The sequence below is a fragment of the Ascaphus truei genome, chromosome 3, assembly GCF_040206685.1.
Source record: "Ascaphus truei isolate aAscTru1 chromosome 3, aAscTru1.hap1, whole genome shotgun sequence".
Lineage (NCBI taxonomy): Eukaryota > Metazoa > Chordata > Amphibia > Anura > Ascaphidae > Ascaphus > Ascaphus truei.
In genome coordinates, this window is record NC_134485.1 from 317,814,296 (window position 1) to 317,834,911 (window position 20,616).

At 38.5% G+C, this 20,616-nt stretch overlaps 1 protein-coding gene across 1 annotated transcript in view; it reads right to left on the bottom strand.

Moving 5' to 3' along the window:
- The window catches only part of SIAH3 (siah E3 ubiquitin protein ligase family member 3), a 110,453-nt gene extending 97,695 nt beyond the window's left edge, over nucleotides 1–12,758 (bottom strand). Inside the window, exon 1 of the mRNA XM_075591124.1 lies at nucleotides 12,486–12,758. Within this exon, the coding sequence (XP_075447239.1) occupies nucleotides 12,486–12,620 (135 nt within the window). The 5' untranslated portion in view covers nucleotides 12,621–12,758. The remainder of the gene's footprint in view (nucleotides 1–12,485) is intronic.
- Between the last annotated feature and the right edge of the window lie 7,858 nt (nucleotides 12,759–20,616).

Here is a 20,616-nt window from a genome sequence, read left to right on the forward strand (position 1 = left end):
GACGTCAACAAGATAAAGAGAGTGGTCCAGGCACAGGCATGGATCGACAGTGGCGAAACTTTTCAGGATTGCATCTTTACTGACGAGTCTACTGTATCTCTGGAGAGATTTGCCACCTTTGCATTTCACATAAAAGGATGCATATCTATGAAGCCGCGTCCAAAACACCCAGTGAAGATGCATGTGTGGGGTGCCATCTCTAGACGTGGACAAGGATGCATCGTCATCTTTGATGGTACAGTATAATAATGCACAAAGTCACATGCTGTAGCCTTAAACACCGTACTATACTACTATAGTGTGCATTTTTTTGAGCACTTTTCTTGTTACAGAAATCATGAATAAAGCTTTTTTCCAAGAGCAAATAGTACCTGAGATTGTGGAATACATCACACGTGATTTCCCAGATGGTCACCGTTTCTACCAGGACAACGATCCGAAACACACAGCGTCAACTGCGCATATTCTTGCCTGCGGTATCAACTGGGTGAAGACGCCAGCGGAGTAAGTACAGTAACAGTGTCTCGTTTTTTCACACGGTTTACTGTGTATCTCTTTAACTAATTCTCCTTTTTCCCCCCTCCAATGACAGATCGCCAGACTTAAATCCTATTGAAATGGTCCAATATGGAGTAGTTTTATTGTACACAATGCAAATATATGCACTTACAGTAACTGCACTAATTTTTTCTTTCCTTTTCAGAGAGAGCTGGCTGCACTACAAAAGGACGGGTGGGGGGAGGGGGAGTATCATGTGTAAATTGTGTGAACTGTGTGTATTGTGTATCTATAGTCATGATTTACACAACCACCCCCCCCCCCTCTCTCAATAAACTACAGAATGCAATGTGGCCATGACGAACAAGATAAAGACTAAAAATTTGTATTACTGTTTTTATTATTATAAATGGGCATTATTCATGATTATTTGTATTTTTCATTCTTCCATGATTATGCACCGGCCCTCAAATTTCAACTGACAGAAGAACTACAGTAAACTACTGTACGTGTACAAAGAAGATAATCACTGAAAATGATTATTTGTATTTTTTATTCCTGACAAAATAAAATAAATATTTAATGACATTTACATTTTTTTTCTTTGAACTTTAAATTCACTGACAATGTATGAGGAAAGGGATTCTTCAAGAAGGCTATAATTTTTATTCATTGGTTACATTTTTATTCATTGGTTACATAATCAGATTAACATATTCAATTCGAGAAGGGTTTATCACAAGTGCGCATGCGTTACCGTAAACAAAGCCTCAAAGGGTTGGGGGGGGGGAGTCATCATAATGGATTAGCATAAGGGATTAGCCAAGCATTTGAAAATGATTGTGAAGTTATACACGCATGCGCATTAATCATCAACTAGGTCCCTTCCCAAAGAGGATTACACGCAGGCGCAGATATGTGACGCTCGGCTTGGGACGATTAAAAACACAAAGCCAAGCTTTTAAAATGAATGGTTTTCGAGAGGTGTCGATAAGAAGTTGAAATCCTTGAGCCTTGTGTGTGTCTGTGGGGGGAGGGGGTAAAGCTGCATGAAGGATTAGCAGTACTGTAGTTCAAAGACATATTTTCAACAGGTCAACATAATGTTTTGATCCCACACCCACAAATCAATAAAAATTACATAAAGCATGTGAATGACCAGTGTCACATTAAAAAGCTACAGTAGTGATAGAATATCAGAATAACAAGAATTTTTATGCAGACACACGTCTGGAAACGAAACATAAAAAAAAAAATATATTTTTTTTTTTTTCCAGACTTGAACTTCCACATGATTGTGAAGTTATACACACATGCACATTAATCATCAACTAGGTCCCTTCCCAAACAGGATTACACGCAGGCGCAGAGATGTGATGCTCGGCTCGGGACGATTAAAAGCACAAAGCCAAGCTTTTGAAAATGAATGAATTACCCCTGCTTTTTAACTTGTTTATTAATGACCTTGAGGTTGGGATCGAGAGCAAAGTCTCCATCTTTGCTGATGATACTAAATTGTGTAAGGTAATAGAATCAGAGCAGGATGTAATTTCTCTTCAGAAGGACTTGGAGAGACTGGAAACGTGGGCAGGTAAATGGCAAATGAGGTTTAATACAGATAAATGTAAGGTTATGCATTTGGGATGCAAGAATAAAAAGGCGACTTACAAATTAAATGGAGATATATTGGGGGAATCCTTGATGGAGAAGGATTAGGAGTGCTTGTAAACTGCAGGCTTAGCAATAGTGCCCAATGTTATGCAGTAGCTGCAAAGGCAAACAAGATCTTATCTTGCATCAAACGGGCAATGGATGGAAGGGAAGTAAACATAATTATGCCCCTTTACAAAGCACTAGTAAGACCACACCTTGAATATGGATACAATTTTGGGCACCAATCCTAAGAAAAGACATTATGGAACTAGAGAGAGTGCAGACAAGAGCCACCAAATTAATAAAGGGGATGGACAATCTAACTTATGAGAGGCTAGCTAAATTAGATTTATTTACATTAGAAAAGAGTTGTCTAAGAGGGGATATGATAACTATACACTTATATTCAGGGACAATACAAGGAGCTTTCAAAAGAACTATTCATCCCACGGGCAGTACTAAGGACTCGGGGCCATCCCTTAAGGTTGGAGGAAAGGAAATTTCACCAGCAACAAAGGAAAGGGTTCTTTACAGTAAGGGCAGTTAAAATGTGGAGTTCATTACCCATGGAGACTGTGATGGCAGATACAATAAATTTGTTTAAAAAAAGGTTGGACATCTTTTTAGATGGGTAAGGTATACAGGGATATACCAAATAAGTATACATGGGAAGGATGTTGATCCAGGGATTAATCCAATGCCAATTCTTGGAGTCAGGAAGCAATTAGTTTTTTGTTTGCCTTCCTCTGGATCAATAAGTAAGTATAGATATAGGATAAAGTATCTGTTGTCTAAATTTAGCATAGGTTGAACTTGATGGACCTATGTCTTTTTTCAACCTCATCTACTATGTAACTATGCAACTATGTAATGGTTTTCGAGAGGTGTCGATAGGAAGTTGAAATCCTTGAGCCTTGTGTGTGTCTACGGGGAGGAGGGGGGTAAAGCTGCATGAAGGATTAGCAGTACTGTAGTTCAAAGACATATTTTCAACAGGTCATCATAATGTTTTGATCCCCACACCCGCAAATCAATAAAAATTACATAAAGCATGTGAATGACCAGTGTCACATTAAAAAGCTACAGTACCGATAGAATATCAGAATAACAAGAATTTTTATGCAGGCACACATGTCTGGAAACGAAGCATAAAAAAAAAATTCCAGACTTGAAATTCCACATGATTGTGAAGTTATACACGCATGCGCATTAATCATCAACTAGGTCCCTTCCCAAAGAGGATTACACGCAGGCACTGAAATGTGCTTCCCAAAGAGGATTACACACAGGTGCTGAAATGTGACACCAGGCTCTGTACATTATACACGCAGGAATGTGATGACAGGTTCGGGATGATTGAAGCCAGAAAGCCATCTGGCTGGGAGAGGTGTACTGAACTGTAGATAAGAAGTTGAAATAGTACTTTAGCCGTGTGTGTGCGGGGGCGAGAGGGAGAGCTCTGTATGCGCCAAAATGTGATACTGTAACACGCCTATGCGTTTCAACAATGTTCAAATGAGACATACTGTACAGTACTGTACGGTACACGCATAATATAAAAAGAGTATGAAAACAAGTAAAAGTACTGATTACAAAATACTGTAATACAGTACATACAATACTGTATAGAAATGTGATAATTTTATATTCGAAGAAGACGCTACGCTATATTTTTGTAATACTGTATACTGTAAATCCTCCATTTTACAAATACTGCGCACGCACACACACAGACATAATGCATTAGAAATGCATTAGACTTATTAGACTTTTAAGACAACAGCTCGCAAACGCCCACCTGTGTTTTTAGACGGTATTGCAGTATAGCGGACAGCGCTAAAAATGCGAGCGCTAACATACCGGAAAGCGCTACGGAAAAACAGAAAATATACCGCATCTGGCCGTGGTTAGCAGAGCACCGCGGATCCGGCCGCATTAGGATAAAGGCAGCCGCAGCTGTATCTTTTTAATAAATACTTACTAAGCAGCAAAGGCCTTTAGTACATTTCAGTGAAAGGACACAGATTTTAGCTGATTGGTTTAATCCTTTTGCTGATGGAGGGGCCTGCAACATATTGCAGCAGCACAAACTATTAAAAAACACTAGGGTTACCACCAGGTGATCACCTGGTCCAGGTTCTGAAATTGGAATGGTTGATGTCAAACCGGCTCACCCTACTCACTGAGAAAATAAATAGAGTTGGGGTTATACATATATATTTCTACTTTCAATACCAGCCCTTGATGGGCTGATGATAAGAATCTAAGTGATAAACCAGGAAAACATACACTTTTGTAACTCTGTCTAGTCCTCAAAAAGTTGAAGGCCCCGCATGTCTCCAAAGTTACTCTGAGATCCAATGACAAATCTATTTATAATTACTAAGACATTGCTACCAACTATAGTGCAAATGATCTCTCTGAAAATATATTGGTTGGGATTCCACTTCAGTAGATAGAAGTATATGGTAGTCTGTCGGACTATAAAAAGGTTGATTTCTGTGTTCATTTTCTTTTCCAAAATTGTCTTCCTAAGTTCGCGCTTATAGTGCTGGCGACGGCGACGTGACCGATGACGTCACCCGTCACTGTCGCCACCAGCGAAAGTTGTAATTTGATTTGAAGCGACTGTCGCCAGCGACGTCATCAAAGGGGGCGGGCCGTGGTCTCTGATTGGTTTAGAGACAGTCACATGTGGCGACTGTCTCTAAACAATCAAATAGACCTGGCTACCAAGTTTTTTGCGCTCCTTCGCTCCGACGGAGTCAATTGATTTGTTTTGGGTTGACGTCGCATCTTCGTCGCAAGCCACTATAAGTGCAGCCTTAGATTGCTTTGGAGAGATAAAGAACCCACATTTATGTTTCTGCTGAGAGTGTTACCCATGAGTAAAATGTAACCTAATTTTTTCTCTGAAAATACTTGGCTCCAGTAAGAGAGCCTCCCAAGATTACCTCAGCCATAGCCCCCGCAAAGTTCTTAGCACTAAACCCCAAACCTCACAGACACTACTACACATGGATTGGGGGGGAAATAGCCACAGCTTTTATAATTGAAGACCTGCATAATTAGAACCTATAGATCCAGTGACCCAACAACAATTTCCAAGAGCCAACAGAGTCTAGTGGACTCAGCCTGGGTGTGCCGAGGCTACGCAATGAGGAGGGTGCCCTTGGGGTGAACTGTCTTAGCCAAGCAAGCAGCCCCTCTTCCTCCTTCCTGGTGCTTGCACAACTTGCTGTATTAGCCACAACTTACCTCAAACCTCTGCTGGACAATGGGAACCTGCAAACCAAGTACCAACATAAAGGTAACTCCAACCCCTCCCTTTCTTATTATCTATAAGGATGGCTGGTGGATGGGACACATCTGAAGAAAAGGTATTGTGGCAAACCGCTCCCTGTATGTAGCGCTACCGCTTGCCCAGGCTCTTCCTGACACAGTCTTCTAGGGTTTGTTTTGTATAAAAGGGGGACAAACGTGTATACACAGAAGGGGCACTCAGCCCTCAACCTCCAGCAGTTTATTTCTCCTTCAGTGACACTACACATATTTAAACACTGTCACTTTAAATCAAAACAAACTCATAAAAATAACATCTACTCCTGTCAGGAGTCTAACTCACATGCATATCTCTATCTGCAATATTGGCTGGATAAGCCAGTTACCAACTTAAAAATAACACACAGATAGAATAACATTGAGTCCTTAACTGTGAGATTGGGACAGCGTCCCATTAGATGCTGCAGTATGTGAAGGGGGCGTCCTCCCCGAACTGGATGCAGGGGAGCTGCGATACCCCCAGCCTCCAGGCTCTAGGTGAGAGACTGAAAAAGCAACCCTCTCTGCTCTAAATACTTGTTCTAGTAATTAGGAAAGCAGGTGAGGGAAACCAGCACAATTAATCTCTGGCCTGGAATTTCTATCCCACAGTCTCAGCAAATGTGAAACTGTGGAATTGATCATTGTTTCCCTTTTTTTCCACTTTCTGCCTTAAAAATCGGAACGACTGCTGCCTAATATTCTGGGACTATGTCACAGTATGTTCCCACCAAATAATATACAGAGATAAGATGTCTGACAGAATATTCCCAGGGTTTAGAAACCTGAAACACTGTTATTGTGCTACATAAAAAGGGACATCAGGCTTTCTTTTCATTGCTCATAAAATTACCCGAAGCATTTCATTAAAAAAAAAAAACAGATACTTGTTCCTTACTCTTACTCTGATCTAATCAGTCAAACTAAAATTGGGCATAATGTGTTGATGACACATTAGTTAGATGTTAGAAAAATGTTGAGTTACTGAAGAAATGGGAAGGTCATCTAGCCAGAGAAATGTCAGAAGTAGGACCCCATTTACACAAACGTGTCCACACTACAGTACTGTCTTAGAACAAACAAGACTACAGTAAGTCACATTATTAGACCAATTTATTTGCAGATAAAAGCAATATCTGCAGAACTTGTGAGGTTAGGTTTAATGACACATGGTGTTCTGTTCAAGAGCTGTTTGCTTTAGGTAACTTTTTGTGTCTCTTAGATAGCAGGTGACATAACTATAGACTTGTCTTAAAGCAGTCTCGGCACTAATTGGAAAAACTGTGTTCACCTCTACAATGCCATAAATGCATACAAGCATATTTATGCATGCAAGTGAAGACTAATATTTGCATCATAGGTTACCATGGAATTGAAAAGGTTGTACATGGTAGAAGCATCAGAACACATGATTAATGATACCATTCTATTGCGAGAAGTTGACATTTTCCTTAAGCCAGTACCCACATGCTAATTATCTTTCTGTACTAACAGACTAAACTGAGGAGTTTTGATCTATAAAGTATAGTGTTAGAATATGAAATAAATTGATTCAAGAAAACACATTTCCAAGCTACTAAAATGATTGATATTGACATTTCACTGCAATTTTGTTCTATTTGCTCAAAAAAAAAAAGATTTATTTCCATTATTTGCATGTATGTTTTTCACTTTTGTACACGTGTACAACAAGGAATAGAAAGCTGGTAGATTAAATAAGAACTACAGTACCTGTATGTACGTGAGAGACTGCTGAAAAATTAGTAAAGTACCAAGTCTCCCATTTGGTTGGAAAATCAAATATGCAACAAGGTCAAAGCTTCACGATGTAGTAGGATTATCATTTATAGATAATTGTGATGTCCTTTATTTTAATGTACTTTAATGAGTGACATTGTACAGAAAATGAGTTGTTGGAATGTCTTCAACTTAGTCACGCCCCCCCCCCCGCCTATAATTTAGAAACATATAATTTGATGGCAGATACAGTAAGAACCATTGGGGGCCTGAGACATTCTGGGGGGTGGGGGTGCGGCAGTTACAGGGGCCCCGCACACTTCCCCAAAGCATTAAAATTAAATGGCGGGGAGCACGCACGAGGCCTCTGTAATTTCTCTTACCTGGCCTCCGGTGGCTTCCAGCAATGAGTCACCATAGTAACGTGGCGTCAAATGACACCACAGGGTCACATGATGTCACGTTGCCATGGCAACACATTGTCAGAAGACGCCGGACACCAGGTGGGAGGGTGGGGGGTGGAGAGCAGGCACAGGGGTGCAGACTGGAAAGTTTTTTGGGGCCCCCCTGCTCTTTAAGATCCTTAGCTTTATTTCATTTTAGTAATAAAATGGGCTCAGTATCACACCAAGAGCCAACGCCCTCTCAACACCATCTTGAAGACCCAGATTGAAAATATCCAGCCGTATATCTATCAAGTGGACTCCATCCTTCCTCAACAAATCCCTATTATCCCTTTTCAACGCCTTGTGTCTGACAACAACACTGCCAACTTTTCTAACAAATTTGAAAACAGCTGCATTGACTCCAAATTGCTCCTAGCATTCCTTCAAAATATTCTAGCAATCATTTCCAACCATACCAACCAAATATCACTAAACAGGGCCAACATCCTTGAAAAATCGTATTCTATGACATTAGTTAACTTCACCATTTTTAACTGCCCCAAATTATTTTCCCCTGCATGTATTACCACAATAACGAGGCCTCTTGTTAAACTCCTCATCTCTATCATTTCCAGCAGAAGGGTCCAGATTAAACGTCTAATCCCAAGCCATTTTATACTGATTGATCCCAGCCCCAGGTTCCTACCAAATGGCCACAATCCACACCACCGAAACGGGCTTCTCTACTTGAAACATAAAAATAAACAGAACATTAACTATTCATTTCAGGACATATATAACCCTTATGGTGCCTTGATTACCAATGCCCGATTTTCATTACTTCCTTTTCCGTTATTGGCCAGCCTAGCAGCCTCTGTTGTGGCCCCAATACAAAAAGAAGGTGTACCAAAACCTTTAGCACACACCCCAATTTTGACAAACCCATTTTAAATACCCTATTAAACTAGTATCTCGTTAATGACAAACCATTTCGTCTATCAACAATGAACCTTCACACATACTGTATGCCTAACCTTCCGAAACAACTTCAACAATTGTGAGCAGCATCCCTCACCTATCGCAAAAAGAGATACCCAAACTCCTTTACAATCAATATTCGACATCGATCTGCAAATTAAAAACGGTTTATTCTGAAAAAACTCATGTCCCTCATTTGAATTTCCCCTAGCTTCCGTTTGCCTGTGGATACCAACTTGCTAATCCCTATTGCTCCACCGAACATAAACCCGAAAGCAGCCTGGAACAAAGACACTTCAAAATCCAAATAACAAACTTTTATGAGCACAAACAACAAACTTTCAATAAACTAACCATCACTGGCCTTTACATATCCTGACATACTGACCCTTCCTTCCATTCCTTCAAAAATGTTCTGATCAAAAATGTCTGTGTTACGTCTTTGCAACCTACCAGCTTTATAAGGACATCAAACCCTGCCAACTTCCTATCTACCGCACAACCAGATACCCCTTTTTCCCGTAACACGAGACTTCATTATCTAAGACCCTGAGCTGCCAAGTTAAAGTTAACCAATCCTCCCAAGCTTTACTGTACTCTGACCATTTGCCTGGAACTAACAAATCCTGCACCAGGCTTACCACACCTGAAGCCAGGTACCACAAAAATTCCGGGCCACACTGGCCCTCCAGAGCTGCTGTTGGACACAACCTCCGAAAATCCGACCACCTAAAATGAGATAAACAATGGATTTCTCCACAGCTGGCACATGTTTAGCTGAAAACCGCTAAACAGCTCCAAATATCAGAGTACCAAACACTTCAAAAACCTAACAACCTGGAGCTTGCCAATGAACCGTTAATCACTTGCACCATTCCCATTTTATCCAAACAGAACACCTTCCTCCAAAATTCTACTGCCACAATGGCTGCCAAATTCTTTGTAAAACCCAACTCAGTCCAACCCTGCCTCTATGCCGCCACACACCAATCTCCTGCAAAAGAAGGCATCAAAGCCTAATGAATCTGCTGCACCTGTAAACAATTTTTGTTCTGTATTCAACATTTCGTCCACTCGCCAACAAGATCTGCCATTGTAATTCTGCAAAACAGACAGCCAAACACCCAAATCCTCCTTCAATGGCTTTGTCATTTGAATAAAATGTTGTGGATTCTTAGCCCATTTTATAGCTAGAGATAAACGACTTCAGATCATTGGCATAAACATACATGCAAAAAAAACAAATGGCCCAAGAGGCATTGTAATAGCTTCAAAGTTACCTTATTTGACCCCTTCACTTTTCCCACTAGCTCTCCCAGCTTGTTGAATTTTTCTTCAGGCAACCTAAAAACCATTTCCCTCGTATCAATTTTGATACCCAAAAAGGACAATATTGTACTACTGTATGCACTTCGGGCTTCTCCTTTGCCAACGGTACCCCAAAATGCCTTTCCACCTCATGGAAAGCACACAACAAATTAAAACAAAGCTCACTCTGTTCCGGACCTACAAAAAGAAAATCATCCAAGTAGTACAGCACCACATTATTTTCGGCCTACTGGCACACCACCCACTCCACTCCAAATAACAACATGAACATGTACAACCCATTGGTAAACATTTATTTACAAAAAGCTTCTTATTAAACTAACAACCAAAGAAGTAATTGAGCCGCAAAAATCGGAAAGCGATTGACTCAATGAAAGTCTTTTCCATAAGACTTCTACCTTTATTAATTGCCACACTAAGTTAGTGTGTGTACTTACATGCGGTTGCGGCAAACATTAAGTAGGCCGAAACCACTTGATCCTTAAAAATCAGGATTATGGAGCATGTTCGGCTGATTATACAAAATGATACGTACCATCCAGTATCTACAAATAATTGGGAAATCCAGGGCACTACGGATTGGAAATTAAGATTTATTCTGTCAAAGGCACGACGTTTCGAACAACACAGAGTTCTTTATCAAGTGACTGGCCAGAAAAAAACTGTGATGGGGACAAAGCTGTCACTCACCACTTTGCGTCCAAAAGTCCCATCCCACAATTACTTTGGTAGTGCAAGAGTATGCAGGACATTTTGGTGCGGGACGTTGGAATTGGCAGTTCTGCCATTAATGCGGTTCTTCGGCAACCACAGTTTGTTTCAAGTGCTTATCAACCCTCATTTTTCATTTGTCCTAGAAAAGTGGCTTTTTGGAGACCTGGCACCTACTGTTATGTATACATTTACTGTGCAGCAGTGCACTGTTGTGGGTTAGCAGTTTGTCCACTTTCACAGCAAGCTCTGCCCAGTAAATCTCAAATATGAAGTTAATTGCACAGTGTGACTTACTAATGTCAAATGCCTCCATGTCTATAAATATATGTTGTTTCAATTTTAATCACAAATAAACATATAATGTACATTATATCCAATGGGAAAATAAAATGAAAGCAATTGTATAGGAGTGTATAGAGAAAATATGTAGAACATTTTTTTAATTACCTGTCTTGCATATGAAAACAATACAAATCTGAGTGCACATTTCCAAGGGAAAAAGAAGCTGCATGTATATACTGTATGAGAGTCGAATCAAAGTGATTTTTGTTATTGCCTGTACCATGCATGCTTGTTCATTCCACATCTGTACAGTATGCATACATTCCCTTGATACTTCCCATGCCTTTGGGTTCTCACTAACCCACAGATTTAATTGAAGTCTCAAATAAAAAGGAATGATCAATACCAATGTTATTTTGTGATACACAAAATATAGCAATGTCCCTATAACAATACACCATGCAATATCCATAGCTGCTAAACCCTATGCACACAGTGTCAAAATTAAAAGGGATTTAAACAATTATTTCCATTTTCCTATTTGTTTTTATATATTTTTTAGGAAATATGTTTGGTATAATAATGAGTACTGCAATGCAAGTCGTTTTAAACTAGCCTTTTAATAGTAGGAAAAAAATGCAATTACTGTACCAATGTATTATTGATTAATTACAAATATTATAGCAGCCATTTATGTATCTGACTCTCTTTTTATGAGCTTTTCTTGTTACATTTATTCCAAATGTGCCAATTTCAATGAATAAGACTAATAATTGTTTATAATACATTCATCCTTTTTTATTTTTTTATTTAATTTGTGGTAGAAAGGAAGGGAATAAATAGTGCTCTTTTTGGTTATCTTTTTCTAACACCTATGTACGCTTCAATATAACGGCACACAATTAATAATGTACATAGATCATTAACCCACTAATGCCCATAACTGGTCAAAGTTACACAATAGGTAACAATCATGTTATTACCACTACTTACTGCAGCAAAATACTGTACTTTTGACCACTATTATTTCTGTAAATTCTAAAATCCATCTTAAAATAGACAGAAGCCTTACATTCAAAGTCAAAAGCAGTCAAAAGTCAACGCAGCAACTTAATAACAATTGCCAGAGAACACTCATTAACATTTCTTCATATTCACAGCATCATCATTGTATTGCTTATAACTGTAGTAACAGATGCAATATGTGTTTGAAGATTGCAAGATAAGCCCAGCAAAACAAGCAATAATATAATGCAATTTAATCACATGCTTTGCATGTAAACAAATCGGCACTACCGCATCAGGGAAATGTCATGTAATTGCTTTGCCACATTAAAACACATTTGCCCTGCAGTTACACTTTACATGCAAATCAAATTATGATTCATATTAATGATGCTTTGGAAATCACATCCTTAGCATCTGACATAATAAAACTAGCAGAAGTAGCGAGTCGATGAAAAACAGTGAATCAACAGAGTACAATCGAGCAGATTATGATGGGGGAAAATGCAAGTGGATACAAATCGTACACACTGTATCCCCCTGTCTCCTCTGTGTATTCTGTAGCACTCCTACAAAACTCACCTTTAAGTTTTGTGTTGGGTTAACCACACAGACCAGTTGTCCTGCAGATGAGAACACTCTCTTAGCCTGGCAGTGCTGAAATCTGAGGTTGATAAGATCTAACACAGCCCCAAAGCACTGAGTGAAGAAAAGCATCACAACTTTCTTATTTTTCCCCTCTCTTCTTCAGGGAAAGAATACAAAGGCTGGCAGTCCTTAAGACCTAGAGGGAGTGTAGCTGTGTGAGCACTACACTCCTGCACAGTTTAGCATGCCTTCATATTTATCATCAAAATAAGATGGTTAGAATCTTGCAGCAGTGGGCTGACCAATCAAAAGAACGGGAATGTTATCCTTGAGGACCAGAGACAGCCAATACCAAATGCCTCCCCCTACTGAAGCTCCCTGATGAATTGAGGCTGCTGGGGAATGTACTACTGAACATTACAATACATCAGCACATTGCATTTATCTTCTGATTACAGTCTACCTTACCCAGCGCTATAGATAAGCCAGCAAGAATTGATTGCTTAATGTCTTCGTTTATTAATTGACTTACTTTATTCTGAAAGCTCTTTTTAGCTTGAGGGACAAATCTAAGGCATAGAAAAAACAGTAAAAGTAAAAAAAATATATATATATAGGTTAATCAGCTGTGGTTTTCACTTCTAAAAAGCAGCTCTGGCAGAAATCAAATATTTCTGGCAGACCTTTAACGTCAACATGGTGATGGGAATGTGATAGTAGCTGCTAAATTAGATTTATGTTTCAATTACACTTTATGTGATCATCTTGATGTCTTAGCAATCTTATTTCAAACTACTTTGCAAAAAAATGCAATCCATGCAGAGTAATGCACCAAAATACAAGCAAGGGCTCTATAATTTGATGCAGAGACCAGAGCTCATCATAATTAGGGATTCCGGTTTTAGTTTTTAACCGAAAAACACAGAAAAAATCACCGCCGACTGATCAACTTGCACTTTCGGTTAAAACCGATAAATACCGTAAATTAAGCACCCTTCCAACCTTTCGTCGCAGCCCAAAGGAGATAAAGGCATCACGGGGGCTATAGAAACAGAAACAAGTGCACAAATAAACACCAAATTCAAACGCGTGTCAATTTTTTTTCACTGTTCACACAGATAAAAACATAAAATGAAAACACCAGGAAAAAACAAACACTGATTTTATCAAAAACCTAACACTGAAAACTGGAATCCCTAAATATATTGTACAGAGTTTTGCATTTAAAAATATAATTCAGAGCATGATATATGATGACTTCCTAAACACAGCGCCCTGCATGCTATGAATAAGTGTCTTGTGAATCAAACACAATAGCCACTTATTTGCATATTAGCAGGCAGAAAATTGCTGTTTAAACACTACATTGTTCCAGACATATAAGAGGATCACAGGTTCAGACATAATCATTTATTTTCTTTCATTATGGCTAAACTATGCTTAGAAATAGCTGCTATGGAAGAACTTGAGTTAAAACACTTGCTACATTATAAGATATATACAGTAGGAGGAATCAGCGGTGCTACTTTTGATTGTTGGAGATAAGTGTTTGTGGTAGGTAGAGATGCAGCCACCAGTATTAGAACACTTACCTGGGAAATTCTGGGAGATTTTGGGGCAGTCTCACAGTAAATGCCTCAACATTTCTGTGAGATTCTTAATGGCCCATCGGATTAACACAGCAGGGGTACCTGCAGTCCCATTAAAACTGAATGGGACTACAGGGACCCCCCTGCTGTGTTAATCCGATGGGCCATTAAGAATCTCACAGAAATGTTGAGGCAATGTTCAGACAATGTTGAGGCATTTACTGCGAGACTGCCCCAGAATTTCCCAGGCAAGCGTTCTAATACTTGTGGCTGCATCTGTAGTATGCAAGTATTGTTATATAGTGCTGACTGCCTACACATTGCTGTAAATAACAGAATGCAATGACTCAGTCAGCCTGCATTCCATTTTTCATTCCTGGGGTTTCACAGAGGCATAAAGGGAGATTTTCTAAGCAGTGCAAACAGAGCTTGAGGATAAACCATGGGTCCAAAACGTTGCTCGTGTAAGTTTGTACCAGCGTGTCAGGTTATAACATAATAAAAGAGCATTGTTTTTAACACTCATTTACATTGTGCTTGGGACCTAATTTGTATCTCACTAAGCAGTGCTAAGCCATACATCACTCTATGTTGCCGTACGACATGTAATAGCCCATTTACTTGAAAAAGAATCGTAAGCTGTCTTATTGCTTAGCACCACTTTGTACATAAAGCCACCGGTTACTTGTCTATGGTCACTGAAAAACAAACTAGTATGATGCACTTAAAAGACACAGGGGCTTATGCAGAGAGGTACGTACCGGAAAGGCATAAATTCGCCACAGGATTGGCTTTTATTTTAGTCCTATGCAGGGTACTCCGGTAGCCCGGTGTGCATTAAATTGTTAATTTGGCGAGTTTCACTTGGCGTGAAACTCGACATTCTGAGGTGCGCGTTATTTGGACACAATAAAGCCAACTTTTGTTGGCGGGCAAAATGTCACCCAAACGCGCCATATAGTAGCTCCGATTGGCGCGTTCATGCGCTTCAGAGCTACTGGAATTGTGCGTGTTTTAACAATGGCGAACTCACGCTTCTCGCCACCCGTCTGGCGAATTTGACTTGTCCCGCCACGTTCTCGCCACTAACTCTTTTAATGCGGACATTTTTGCCGCAAACCTGCCGAATTTGTCCTTTCCGTACCTTTCTGAATAAGCCCCACAGGCATTGTAACTTCTCCATCTCTCTCCATTTGTTTAGGACAAGAAAGCCCAGTTTCAAATGTAAGTTTAACATTTTTTCTCATTTTCCTTATTTATTATACTTGTTTTAAGACTATTCCATCCCATAAAAAGAAAAAGAGTATCAAAGTAATAATTGAGGGCCAAAAGAGCAAAAACGTGTTTCAAAGCTTAATACAGTAAATAACCAACATTAGTTACTGAAGCCAAGGACTAATTTAATTACGTCTTGAATAAGCCTTTTCTAGCACAAAATCAATATAGGAAACAGAGGAAAGCATTGGATTATATTATTTAATATGGTGATCTTTTTATTGAGTTCAGAAGAAATAACCTCAAAAAGACCTTTCAACGGAGATAGCCTTGGGATAAAGATTTTGCTCAGCTCAGGACAGGAGAGGAAGCTCATTACATGGTTCAGTTTGTCATTGCTTTGTTACAATGACTGGTGCCTTCATGCAAATCAATATAGCAAAACGTATGTTTTCAAAAGATTAAGAAAATCCCCATAAGAAGCTTAGAATCTATCCATACTTGTAATATGTGATCAGCACCACACTGAGCACATTTCCTGTCAATTGGGTAAAGTTTGATCGTGTCGACAGGGCATTACTACACAGAAACTCCCATTCACTTGAATGGAGATTACGGTCAGTAGTGACCAGATCTGCACTATCACACTTTAATGAATAACTCCCTATGTACATCAGCTCGTCATGGAGAGGGCAGAGTCCCAATTGTCATTACACTAGAGCTTTTTTACATCTGCTGTCTTCTTAGCACCCCAATTTAATGCGGTTTAAGTTGTTCATTTCCCCACCTTATTACATAAGTGCCCTAAACTTCAATAAGGTCCCAATTTTATACACAATGGTGGATTCCTCAGACCTCATTAGGTTCACTTCCAACCTCTCCATGTCTCTGAATCAATATAGCACATATTAACACACAGCAAATGAAGCAGTAACCTCCGTTCACTGGAATAGAAAACACACAGCAAATTAAGCAGTAACCTCCGTTCACTGGAATAGAAATGTATGCATTGTTAAATATGCATTACCCCACTTCTCAGCCTATTGAACAGGATCATTTGAAACAGATGACCTATTTTTAGAATTTATAATTGTCCAATTATAAGGGATTAAAAAATAACACAAATTAAATCTTGGGTTGATTTGCGAAAGTTCAATTTCAAACATTTTCAAAGCTTAATTCACACACTCAAATAAATACTTTTTACATAATGTATGGAATAATTAGTAAGATTCACAAGCAATCTGTTGTTTAACGTGTGACTGAAACCTGATGGTGGGGTGTTAATATTTCATACATTAAAGAGATTGTTTTCATCTCCTTGCTTCCAAATATTGTTGGTATATTTCTGATGGCAGCCAGAAAATCACATGTGTATTATTGGATTAGTACCCGAGCTCCTACTATAAGCCACCTTGAGAGAATTTCCTTTTATCTCACATCATATGCTATATTCGACTCAAACCAGTATGTGAGAAAGAAGTTAGATCTGGCAGAATTCTCTTGAAGTAAAGGTATTTTCTTGATGACCCTTCAAGCCCTCAATACAATAGGTTAAAGCTGATTGACTCCTTCTATTTGAGTCTCCCTGACTCTCTTGGTCAATATGTGGCCTCTATATGGATGAGTTGAAAGACAATGCCATTGATGTAAAATTCTGTGGCCTAGAGTCATCAAAGTTTAATATGGGAAAAATGCGTTATTACTGTGAAACAAAACATTTATTATTTTTATCATGCCAATCATCGTTGTTTACAGCGCTAAAAGAGCACATTTTTAATGGGCCTGTAACAGGGATTTATCACTGTTTGAGAGAAACTGCCTCTAAACACAGGCAATCAACCAGACTCCCCCTGGATGATTAGGACTCTTAGAAAAGCCTGATGTGAGAAACAAGAGAGAGATTTCTTAGCTCACATTTGGGCTGACATAAGAAGAAAGTGGACTGCAGAGATTTCCTTAGCCCACGACTGGGCTGACCTGAGGAAAATATGATGTCTTGATGCACACAAAGGACTGTATGCTGACAGCAAGACAAGGGGACAATACCTATACCTGGACACAGAGAGTGCTATAGTACACAAGGATGCTGACCCAGAAGAACAGAGAGGCTTTCCCCTAGAGCTGCAACAACAGAAACAGATTAGTCTTTCTTATTGGACTGTTGTGTGTGTGTGTGTGTGTGTGTGTGTGTGTGTGTGTGTGTGTGTGTGTGTGTGTATGTATATATATATATATATATATATATATATATATATATATATATAAAGTAGATTTTACCAGATTGGAGTCCGGAAAAAACGAGACAGCACACAGTCCAGTAGTTCCAATGAAGCTGTATTCAGAGTAACATGGCACCACCTCCAACGTGTCGATCACACAAGCGTGACCTTCCTCAGGCACGTCCCTGAGGAAGGTCACGCTTGTGTGATCGAAACGTTGGAGGTGGTGCCATGTTACTCTGAATACAGCTTCATTGGAACTACTGGACTGTGTGCTTTCTCGTTTTTTCCGGACTCCAATCTGGTAAAATCTACTTTTTACATGTGCATATGGGACAAGCATCAGCATTTTTCATTTGTTTACAGTGTGCCAACTGAGTGTGATTTTTTCATATATATATATATATATATATATATATATATATATATATATATATATCACACAAAAGGAGAAGTTGCTCAACACATAATATATAAAGTTAACTCAAGCCCTTTAATAAAACTAACTATAAGGGTAAAATAAAATATATACCCCAATTAAAGTCAGTATATAAATTAAATAGGACCTGATGGTGCTAGGGGATAGTGAAAACTATATAAGACACACAGATGAAAAGAACATAGACAATCCCCTTAGTAGCACTCTAAATTACACCTAAATTAATCTATAAGATAAAGATGGTTAAAAAGAAACAGATGCTCCGCCAATTCAGAAAAAATGAACAAAATTTTATTAATTAAACAACAAGACACACTAACTTAAAAACATAAAAATACTAAAGACAGCCTATGAAAATATATATGTATCAAAAATATAAAGAGAGGACTACTAATCAAACACTTTCAGTATTACAAAGAGGAAAAAAAAAAAACTAAAATGTGTCTAAATAAAGTTTGAATAATGACAACAAAGTAGTTTAGTCTAACATAATAGGCAATACAAAATATATTCCCACTGACATATGCATGAAAGAATAATAAATCATTGCGTTGGAAAAAGTATATAGTCAATGACCCAGTATATAGCCAGGAAAAATTAGTATGTATACCAAAAACAGAGGGGGAAAAAAGAGATAAAGCAACCAGGGAAAAATAATATAACAATAATAATAGTTATACCCTGAACAGCATTTCCCCAAAATGAAATCAATGAGAACTGATGCAGCAAATAAAGAAAAATATGACTAATAAAGACATATTAGCAAACAGAGTCATACATATTGAAAACACCACAAAGTGCAGCACTGCAAGGACAGGTAATGCCCAAACAGTAAGAGGAGGGTAATACTCAGCTGCAGCTAGATTGTGTAGAGTTTGTGTCCATATTGATTGTACAGGATGTGTTTCCAAAGTCTGCTTATAACAGGAACAAAAAATAAAGTCCAAAATGCTGCATCAGATCCATCATAAGTCCCTCAGAATAGAAGATTACATAAAGGCTGTAGTAAAGTAAACACTCAACATGTTTCACCCGTGAGTGGGCTTCTTCCTGGAGTGGTAAAATTTAAAGTGAAGGCGTGCAGTGTTTTATAGATGGTAAAGTAATTAGTTCCAGCTTTGTTCTTATTTTCCTGTCCAATTAAAGCTACCTGCTAAATTGAGCTGCGTCACACACACCAGTGCAAGCAATATTGTAATCATTTCAGGCAGAGCTTCAAATTAAGCCCATATATTTGCACTGGTGTGTATGAAAATAACAACTTCACAGCACAAAAAGTGACAGCTTGCAAGTATATAGATAGCTATGGTTTTGTAACAAACATCTCTCCCCAAAAAGACCGTGGTGCAGCTACAGACAAAAAAATCAGCAGCACCGTTTTTCTTTTGCATCTCTAGAAATGCAAACAGCATCATTTTGCACAAAATCAGGAATAAAATGCAGCATGAAGTAGTTTAAAGTATATTAATACAACTTTAAAGATCTAGTTTTATCCAGTTACTACTAGTCATCATTGTAATTATACCAATAATACTAAACTAACAATATTATTCGCTGACATAGTCTTAAATCATAGACACACTTTAGCAATCGAAGCATAAATACAGAAACCAAAAAAATCTGTGTAGATGGTATTTCCATCAATACTATGGTTCTGAAGCAAGGATTATGCTGAAGCAGACGTCATTGGTGATGTATTAAATGACGTCACTAGCAGATCATATCAGAGACTGGTGCAATGGGAGGTATGAATTCATTTACCAAAGCATTTTATAGTCCAAGCAAAAATACAGAAACCAAGGAATCTGTATAGGAGATGTTTCCATAGATGCTGTGATTCTGACGCAAGGGTTATGCTGAAGCAGACGTCATAGGTAATGTATTAGATGACGTCACTAGCAGATCATATCAAGGACTGGTGCAGTTGGATGGAATCAATTCATTTGCCAATGCACTGACAAAGCAAAGACATATATGTTAATAACATAGAACAATAGTATATTTAGAGTTAGTATTGAGAACATGAGAAAATTAATGAAGAGAATTGTATATTTATAAAAGAGTAGAAGATGACATTATATCAGAAAATAATTATGAAATTTTGTTAAAAAAGTTAAATAGTAAAACAGAGAGGAACGAAATAATACATATTTATGCAAAATTAATTTCAAAAGAAAGGGGGCCACGCGTCTTCACAAGGTAATGAAGTTAAATTGGAACACAATATTGCATATATGTACAGATGTCAATTATAAACTATAAAAACATAGCAAACCCTAAAGAATCATTTAGTCCCATGGGCTGCATGGTATTGAGAAGAACTATCCAGCGACACTCCTTTTTAAGGAGAGCTTTCTCCAAATCCCCACCCCTTATGCCTAGGGCCACTTTATCAAAGGCAAATGCTGTTAGACACGTACTGTCTGAAGCATGATGTTGAAGGAAATGTCTAGCTACAGATGTAATTTTTTTGAATGAATCCAAATCCCGTTGTGCCGTTTTGATATTTCTTGTGTGTTCTAAGACCCTAAAGCGGACTTCTCGTGTAGTCATGCCAATATATTTAAGGTCACAGGGACAAGTTAAACAGTATATCACCCCCTTGGTCTTACAGTTAAGGGTGTACCCAATATTATATTCTTTAGTGTGTTTACTGTTCA